Here is a 10,056-nt window from a genome sequence, read left to right on the forward strand (position 1 = left end):
CTTCCCCAATTCTCTTCCTAATTCTGACTCCCCACCTGCACTCTATTCAAATTCAATATTCATTCTGCTTACCTGGTGTTTCCCTGCCCGTCCCTGGAGAAGGCACTGCTGTAACGTTGTCTAGATGATTGACCACCAAAAATATGCAAGGACCTCACAAGACCATAGGCCTGAATCTAGATTGTAGGCCTAATTGGAGAATAAGGACAACCCACAATTTGCACATAAACAGATTCCCATTTCAGTGTAAGTAAGTCACTAATATAAAAGGTAGCTGTTTAGAGAAATGCATTGTGTTTTGGGTCACCTCGTCTTCCAAATCCATTTAACAAGCTTATTTCAGATTTTTAATTAGGAACAAGCCAAAGCTATTGAAGACTAGAAAACAAAGTAACTACATCATGATCTTATTGCTAGTTGATTTCTCAACCACCACACTTGAAGTGAACATCATTAGCTGAGTTTAAATACAATAGAGATATCAGAGAATTTAAACAACCAGCCACACAGGAAAGGCTGTTTGAACAAGCTTCCAAAAATCAGTAACTAGAATGACATTTGATGTGGCATTTGGTGAGCAACACAGATCAAATGAAAAATTGTTAGTTAGACATTGTGATGACTAATGATACAATAATGATAAACTACCTATTGCTTAAATATCTGTGTGGGAGAAAAAGGGTGACAAGGAGGGCAGAGCCTTTTGTATGAACGTCCCCGCTGGTGAGACTGCCAGGTGGTTCTGAGCTCCCGATGGACCCTGTTTTGAAGGCTGGCCCTCCAGAGGTAATCCCATGGTGGTTTGCAAAAGCTGGGAAGCTTTTATAATACAACAAACATAGCAATAAGCATAGCCCCCACCCCTGATAACTAAATCAAAGTTATCAGGGTATTCAGTCTTAAAGCTCCAAGATGATTCTGCTGTGCAGCCAGAATTGAAAGTGGCAGCTCTAAGAGGTCCGATGACTTTGTATTTTGAGGGTGGACAGGGAAATCTGGTTTCCTTTCAGGACGGTGGACTAAGTATATTCTACAGCTTCTTCATTCCTGCAGCAAGAGCCTCAACTGAAGACCCTAAAGAAGAAGTGACACTTCCAGTGAACCAGAAACATGGATAAATCCTAAGGTATGGGATGTCGACCGGATTGATGCAAAAACAGAAAACCCGTTCTACAATGTGCACAGAAGACTATTGCCACAAAGGTGAAGGGGCCACCAAGGCTACTCCATCCCCAAAGATGGCAAACACCAGAAGCATGAGAGCATTAAGGACCATGGACATGTAGGTCCCTGGGGCACTGCTGCAGGAGGGACCAGAGATTCATCTTCCAGTGATGCCCTTTCATCCACCCTTGCGCCAAACAGCAGTGACAGGGTTAGTCTCCAGGTAGGGAGCCCAAATTAGACAGGCATGGCCCTGGGTCATGAGGATGGCTATTGCCAGAGGAACGGGGTACCAGAACTGAACACATTGAAATCTCACCCAGTGACTTATCTCTCTTCACTAGGAATAGGCCAGAGGGCAATTCAGATCAGCAACATCCCCAAGAAAAATATGGCAACCTTATCAAACACCTATTTTTACTGAACAAAAGTTAGATTACTGCCAATTGCTCTTTGAATTTGGCTCTAGAAGAATTTTTTTAGTGTCTAGCCATCTCTGACGATTTTGAGTTACATACAGAAGATAACTGGATAAAACACACCAGACAATTTCAAAAGATAAGTCTTACTATCTGGCTCATTTGGCATATCTTTACTACCCAGAATAAAATCCATAGAAATAATACGAATATAATTTTCAAAGAATTCATACATGGTGGAGTCTTAGAAGGAGGAACTTCTCAATGAAGGGAGATATAGATGCTCATCTCGCTAATTACGAGCATTTTTCCTCATGGAAAAACCAATGCTTCCAGTGGGCATGGGGAACTTTGGTTTGCAGGCAAGCATGTATGTAGGGCCAGAGCTTGTTGGTTTCTGTTCCAGAGAAGGTTTCCAACACGCCCTTTTCCTGGTAATATTCCAGGACCGGCTTTGTTTGGTCTTCGTAAGCCTTCAGTCTCTTGATGAGTATCTCCGGCCTGTCGTCCTCGCGCTTAATGAGAGGCTCCCCCGTCAGATCATCCACACCCACCACTTTGGGAGGATTGAATTCGAGGTTGTAGACACGGCCACTGGCTGGGTGGACCCAGCGAGCAGAGAGGCGTTGCATGATGGCCTCAAAGGGCACGTTCAAGTGCAGCACCAGGTGTGTCTGATACGCTCTCTCCAGGGCTTCCGCTTGTGGGAGTGTCCTGGGGAAACCACACAGCAGCCAGCTGTACGGAGCGAGGTTTTTCAGCTCCTGAAGGGTCAGCGGAGTCATGATGTCGTCCGGGATGAGCTCCCCCTGCTTCATGAAAGGCCGGGCCAGCACACCAGTTTTTGTGTCCCTCAGTATGTTGTCTCGGAGCAGTTCCCCGCTGGAGAGCTTCTTCAGCTCGAAGTGCCTGGCGATGCGCAACGACAGGGTGTGCTTGCCGGAGCCTGGGGAGCCCATGATCACGGAGCGCAGGAGCTGCTCGGCCACCCCCATGGCTGACAGCCAGGCCCGCCGCGCTGACAGTTGGACCCCGGCCTGGCCTGCGCGCTCCCGGCTCCCGGCTCCCGGCTCCCCGCTGGAGGCTCGGTAGAGCCGCGAGGACACGCATGGGACACGCGCCAAGAGCATGCAGCCTGCAGAGGAAATGGATTTAAAAAGTAGACACCACCGAAGAGCCAATTCACGAGTTGAAAGATTGAGACAATAAATTCTCCCATGATACAGCATAAAGATGCAGCATTTTCACAGGTAGAAAATGAAGAGGATGGAGGGATGCAGTATTTCAAGACATAATTAAAGAGGAGACAAGAATTTCCCAGAATTAAAGAATGATACGAGTTGTAAGAATGGACAGTGAAACAGTCCAGACTGCATCTCGGAGCACATATGGGCAGAGAGGTGTGAGAAAAGAGGTTTCTGCTCAGGGGTGTCCCCACCGCTAGGTTGGAAGGCAACTTGGCAGTGGCTAATAATTGTTTAAAAAAGACTTCTCAGAATCTTCCTTAGACAAACACTTTCCAACAAGAAGGCACATATAAGATGTTCACTTCAGCCTTATTTTTAACGGTGAAAAATTGTTAACAACAGAAATGTTCACTGCTAAGAGAATGGATAAGTGAATCATAGCCGTACTGTGGAATGTCAGGCAGCAGCTAAAAAGACAGAGTCAGATTTCTGTAAGGTAACATGAAAAGATTTCTAAGACATAACTGCAAAGAGTTGCAGAGTGATATACTTTGTGTTCAGTTTGTGTTAAAGTGTGATGTAACTTATGTTTAAATATACCTGCTAAGTAAACTGGGAAACCAAGTTTCAAGCAGTGGAAAGACATGACTTAATTTTTGTTTTTAAAAGATTGCTTGTCTGCAAGAATAGAAGCAGGGGGAGCTGTCAGGAGCTATTTCAACAGGCCAGCAGAGAGGTAAGGAAGTACTGGTTAGCCCAGCCGGTGTGGCTCAATGGTTGAGCTTCCACCTATGAACCAGGAGGTCATGGTTCGATTCCCAGTCAGGGCACATGCCTGCGTTGCAGGCTCAGTCCCCAGTGCGGGGCATGCAGGAGGTAGCCGATCAATGATTCTCTCATCATTGATGTTTCTATCTCTCCCTCTCCCTTCTTCTCTGAAATCAATAAAAATGCATTTGTATATCTATATATATAAAAGCCTAAGCGACCTTTATGACTAGATGACCAGACGACCGGACAACCAGATGACCGTAGCTATGACATGCACTGACCACCAGGGGACAGGAGCTCACTGCAGGAGCTGCACTCTAGTGGTCAGTGTGCTCCCACAGCCAACTTCCCGCAGTCCCTCTCCCCTGGCCAGACTGAGGGACCCCCTACCCATGCACGAATTCGGGCACTGGGCCTCTAGTATATATAGAAAAAGAAAGTATTGTTTAAATTTAATTCCTCCAGTATGAGTGAGATTGAGAATCTTCTCATTTGTTTTTGGACCATTTGCATTTGTAAAATTCTTAAAATGACAATTACGGGCTTCAATTACTTCCTTGGAAAAATGTTTTAGGTTTCGTTTACTCCATGAGCTGTGCAAGACCCTTTCTTTGTCTTGGGGAGTCCAATTGCACTGGCTTAATACAGCATCAAGCTTTGCATCACATGGTGCTAATGCTAATTAGAGGCTGCTGAGCCACCAACCCCACATCCACTTCATTCTCTTCCATTCTTGGGCCGCTTCATTTCTAAAAAAGATCCATAAAAATAATCTGATGGGCTGTTCTCATTCTATAAACAAGAGAGAGCTATTTCCAGAAGACAGATTTTGGGAGCACAAGCCTAATTTCTGTATTTGTGTTTTGTGGCAGCAGAGTAGCACTGCTGCTCTAATTTCTCAAACTTCTTTTTTATTAGTTCTCTATTTTCGGTCTTTAAATAGTGATATAATCTCTTATTGTTTCTGTATCCAAAAAAGTTTACACGGAATACCTAAGAAGATTCAAAAGGTAGATAGATGGATATTTCATAGAAATTTGGCCTACATCCTGCAGCCAAGGGAAAAGAAAAGTTGTTATAATTTGAAACAGTATTTTTTATAATACTAGTTGATTTTCATGCTATTGTTGTCTTTTAGGATAATTAATTATATACAAAAAAGGGATCCCACCAAAGCCTTTCTATCCTGGATAGATTTAGACATCTTACATTCAACCTTTACTTGAGGTATCTAATTTGGTACCAGACTCTGATCCCAGAATATCCCAGAGAGAGTGTATCAGCAGAGAGTGGGTATCATTTATTTGTCTCCAGGTGTGAGTGGGAGAGGATGGGCTCCAGAGTAGCATAGAGAAGGCACACTCCACGTGGGCCTGCTGGGACCTGTCAGACCCCTAAGAACACTGAGTCATTCTGGCTCCTGAAACCACCTCGCCTCTTCCTCCTTTTCCAAACTGATGTCACATAAGCTGTTTGAGAAAAATGGTTATGAAACTTGGTCTTGATAGCAGCTGATGAGAGATTCTTAGACAAAAAAACATAACCAGTAGCCTAGTACTATTATCCAATATATTTGACCTCATTTAGCAAAAGAAAAAAAAAAAAAGTCTAATGCCAACTCAAAAGTTTATTGACATTTTCTAGGTATTTCTTTACAGTAGCAGAAGCCAAATGGCAGAGCAATAAAATAAAAACAGCAGTGCTTCTCAGATTAGGCCTAGTTTTACATTACTAATCATTTTGAGGTGAAAATTTCCAAGTTAATTTATTTCCCACTCCCTAAGGGAGAGTTAGCAGTTTAAGGCATCCAAGGAAACAGAGCTAAGAGCTGCAAGTAAGGTAGTAGGTGAGAGCATCATTCATTGATTGATTCAGCAAACTTTCAATGGGCATTTATCTAGGTGGCTAGTTGTTCTAAGCACAGGGGACGAAGCCCATGGGAAATACTGAAGCCTGAGTGTTGGTGACTTTCTAGTGGGCATTATGGGCCAGTGTTGCCCAAGTGATCCTCTGGGGAATTTGAGATGATTTTAGATCTCTGCCAGAGAATGTTTCCCGCCCCTACCTCTGGGTTTGATAAGTATATTTTATTTTTTACACGATTTTACTATGGAAATTTCAAATATACATAAAATTAGAAAATAGTATAGCCCCATGTTTCAACAATGGTCGACATTATGCCAGTTTTATTCCATCTGATTTTTTTTCCTGGAGTATTTTCCAATCATGTTTTATCTTATATTTTTTTCCTGGAGCATTTTAAATAATGATACTTTTTAATTTTAATTATGGAGTATTTATGTTTTAAAGTGTATAAGAAAAAACAAAACTAGCCAATCAAACCTAATACTTCAGCGTATTCTTGCTTAGGACAAAACTTCACTATAAATTTAAGTTTTAAAACTGCTACAGTTTAAAAACTGACATGGCAACGTTCAACAAGGGAGTACATAAATGACTAAAGTTTATGATATTGGTAGAGGAAGTAAGAGGTTAAGAGGAGGTAAGAGACACTCCCTTCATCCTCCCTCCCTCAGTGAAATTACAATGGTCAGAAGAAATTCCTTCCTCTATAGAAATGCTAGCGCCATGCCTGGCACTTAAGCACCTATGACAGAGAAGGTAATACTGTGTTTGGAAGGCATCTTTGATTCCAGAGAACTGATGCTGGCTAACATTTTATTAAGGAACTACTGTGGGTAGACACTGTGGTGGGAGATTTACATATATTATCTCATTTCCTCTTCATAGCCACACTGTGAATAGATGTTATGATCCCCATTCTTGAAATTAAAAAATTGTGGCTCAGAGAAATCTATTAAGTGGATGAGCTAGGACTTGAATTCAAGCCTGTCTTCCTCTGAGTCCATGTTGGTTTTCCACCAAGCTCCCCAGGTAGCCAGGGCCCATTCCCAGGCCTCCAGGAAGCAGCGGGGTAGTCCGGAGGCCTCGTGCAAACCTGATTCTTCCATTTGCTAAGGTTGTGACCTTGAACATTTCACTTCACTTTTTCTGAGCCTCTGTTTCTTAAGCATAAAATAGGAACAATAATTCCAATAAAGCAATTTGCAAGCACAAAGTGGAATAATTTATATAGAAATCTGACATTGCAGGCACTAAATGTTTGCACTCTATTTGAAGGCTACTAGCAGGGCCTGCGATTTTAAGCAGCCCCCTTCCCTTTTTGGGTCTTGGTGTCCTCAGCTGTAAAGATGATGGGGTTGGCCCTTAAAGTCCTTCCAGGGATAACATTCCAGAATTGTATTCGATTGCACCTCAGTTACTAGTACTGACTCTGAAGTTAATGGAAATAACTAGGTAAACTTCCATTCAGTGTAATTTTATTTGTAACTAGAGGCCTGGTGCATGAAATTCATGCAGGGGGGGGGGTACCCCTCAGCCCAGCCTGCACCCTCTCCAATCCAAGACCCCTCAGGGGATGTCCGACTGCCGGTTTAGGCATGATCCCGGGGATCGGGTCTAAACTGGCAGTCGGACATCCCTCTCAAATTCCTGGACCGCTGGCTCCTAACCGCTTACTTGCCTGCCTGCCTGATTGCCCCTAACTCCCCCCCCCCCCGCAAGCCTGATCACCTCTAATTGCCTCTGCCTGCCGACCTGATTGCCCCCCAGTTGCCCCCCCTGCTGGCCGGGTCACCCTACGCAGCCTGCTGCTTGGTCATTTGGTCGCCCCTCACTAACCCCCTGCCAGCCTGGTCACCCCACACAGCCTGTTCGGTCATCCATTCGGTTGCGATGGTTACTTAGGCTTTTATATAGATAGATTATTTATAATTGTCTTGGTCTGGATTCCTTAGAAAGCAGAGCCTGACAATGCTCTGTTGCTGCTGCTCTGTTAGGGATACAATCCCAAGGAGCAGAAGCCAGAGATACTGGAGTGAGGCTGGGGAGGAGGGAGAGAAATTTGAGCAGGCATAACTTAGCTGGTTGCCACCAAGTGCAACTGATCACTCTGTCTTATGGAACCATGCTCTGAACAGCTGCATCTTAGGACAGACTGTCTAGGGTGAAAAAAAAAAAAGAGAACAGATTTAGCTACTTTTCATTTCCTAATTGGCAACATTTTGACCATGAGATGTTAATTCCTCTGCAATTCTTGATTGTGCAATTCTGGGCTTGAAGCAAGGTTCCCTGCACCCCCATCTTGGGGAAGCCCAGGATGGGAGGTGAGAGGCCTGTGGCATGGGCATGAGGCTGGGTGCACATGGGAGCAGTTGGAGCTGGTGACCACAGTGGCCAAGTGTGTAATACACCCAGTCAACTCCCAAACAGAATCTGAAGGGGCTTTCTTCATAAAGTAAGGATGAGGATGAAAGAGGAAATAATTCATAGAAATTTTAAAAAGGTTTCAGTTTCTTATTCTGAAAAGGGAGGGTAATAATGACGCTTACCCATAGGGTTGATAGAGTGAATTCAAGAAGTTAATATTTATAAAGCATTTAAAATATATGTGGCATATGAAAGCCACTATGTAGATGTTTGTTTTTAAAAAATAAAATACTAGCTACATGAGCTTAGATGGCTTTGGCAACTGAGCAATAAATTTACCTCTAAGCTTTCTAGCAGTTCAGGAAAAAAGGAAATATGATCAAAATGATCTGAAAGAGAGCCAAGCATTTAACTGGCATGAAAACCTAAAGGGAATTGATCGCAAGGGACATTAAAAAGCAGAATGAATTATGTTTTCATAATGGTTTAAATATGGCTAATTCTTTCACTGATGCTTTATCAGATATAGCTATTTCTTCTGGGAGCTATGATAAAGTTCAGGTCTGTAATTTTCTAAGCATTATTTTGAATCAGTGGTTCTAAAGCAGGGGCAGTGTTGCCTCCCAGGGGTCATTTGGCAATATCTGATGGTATTTTTGGTTGTCACAACTTGAGGTGGGAGGTGGGAAGGGGGTAAAGGTACTGACATCTAGTAGATAGAGGCTTAGGATGCTATTAATATTGCATGGGACATACCTATACTAAAAAATATATTTGTTGTTTATCTGAAATTCAAATTTAACTGGGAACCCTGTAGTTTAATTTGCTAACTCTAGTAACCCTCGCCGCTAAACTTTCTGCAGTGCATAAGACAGCACTCCACAGCAAAGCGTGGTCTACCCCAAATGAGAATAGTAGTTAAGTTGATAAACCCTGCCCTAAGGGGAGTATAGATCTTTGCACATTTTCCTAGAGGAATGGAAACATCGTGTAGATGTTAAAATATATTTTCCTTAGTCAGACTTTTAAGATTAGTTAGCTGACAATTAGTTTCAGGTCAAAACCTTTGGCCTCGGCCTAGTTTATTTATGTCCGTGATGCTGATGAGAGCTCGAGTCCTGTTGCCAACAAACAAGTGACAAAGGGAACCATGTATAGGAAGCTCATTGAACGTCCCCGCTGCTCTTTAAATATCTTTTGTCCGTACCAATAGTTTGTCAGTTGCTACCTCCTGCCTCGCCTGGTTACGTGGAGAGATTTATCTCATAAACAGTTAATCCAGAAACATTTACCCAGACTGACATTGACTAAGGTGATTTGGACAATAAAAAAGAGGCAGAAAATAGAGGCTGCAATCCTAAGGGCCTTGCATTTCAGTGGCAGAAGTAACTCAAGGGAAGGATACTCTGTGCCTTCACGTGGGATTGAGTAAAGGTCAGGGGTTGACTGAAGGACACGCTGGAACAGAGAGCTGGGCGAAGTCCATTTTCCAAAGGAGGGGCTGTGAGTGTGGGCAGTTGTTGGGCTCTGGGGGCATGTGGTCTTTCCAAGCAGGGAGTCCCAGCTGGCACATGGCTCTGGACGAGGGTGGCATAAAAGTCTTGGTGAAAAGTCAGAATTTTAATCCCTCTTTCTCAAACTAAACTCCCTTTACTTCTCTGGCTGCCTGTTGCCAAGGTCCACATCACACTGCTTTTTAAAATAATTTTATTAGACACTTCTTCATGTAATAGGAGCCAAATAGTACACCACAAAGAAAATATTCTCTAAGTAGAGCTGGAAGAGTCCACAATGTAAACTCCCTCGTGAAAATATCAGTGGGTTAATCCCTCACCTCCACCTGCTTCCCAGGCCTACCTAGAATGAGGTAAAGATGGTTTATTGGTGTCTTCAGTTATTGTCCAGAGGATATGCATTGCATTGAAAGAAACTGCAGAGGGTGCATTACTAACCAGAAAATGGCACAGGAAATGGGAAAATCAGCTGTCAGCTGCTGTCCTTAGCTAAATTGCTGTTTACAAAGGTGGAAGATGCTCTCTACCCAGTGTTGGCTCACCTGAGATTCCACAAACATCTGTCTTATGCTTAACCCATATTCAACTTTTTTCCCCTTTCCTTTAGTCATTTCTTAGTTGTGGGGAGGTGGCCCCTGCATTTCAAACTTCTTCATGCCACAGGGGGGGAAAAAGAAAGAAAGAAAGAGAGGGAGAGAGAGAGAGAGAGAGAGAGAGAGAGAGAGAGAGAGAGAAAGGAAGAAAGAAAGAAAGAAAGAAAGAAAGAAAGAA

At 43.2% G+C, this 10,056-nt stretch overlaps 1 protein-coding gene across 1 annotated transcript; it reads right to left on the reverse strand.

The window, feature by feature from the left end:
- Positions 1-1,879: 1,879 nt before the first annotated feature.
- On the reverse strand, positions 1,880-2,578 carry LOC102245652 (GTP:AMP phosphotransferase AK3, mitochondrial). Its single transcript, XM_005857368.1, has one exon. It carries the CDS (start codon positions 2,576-2,578, stop codon positions 1,880-1,882), a length of 699 nt encoding a protein of 232 aa, XP_005857430.1.
- Positions 2,579-10,056: the final 7,478 nt, after the last annotated feature.

The sequence above is a fragment of the Myotis brandtii genome, unplaced genomic scaffold, assembly GCF_000412655.1.
Source record: "Myotis brandtii unplaced genomic scaffold, ASM41265v1 scaffold1105, whole genome shotgun sequence".
Lineage (NCBI taxonomy): Eukaryota > Metazoa > Chordata > Mammalia > Chiroptera > Vespertilionidae > Myotis > Myotis brandtii.

What these genes read in the sequence shown, in the direction of transcription:
- LOC102245652 (XM_005857368.1), bottom strand. Translation starts at nt 2,578, where the DNA reads ATGGGGGTGGCCGAGCAGCTCCTGCGCTCCGTGATCATGGGCTCCCCA.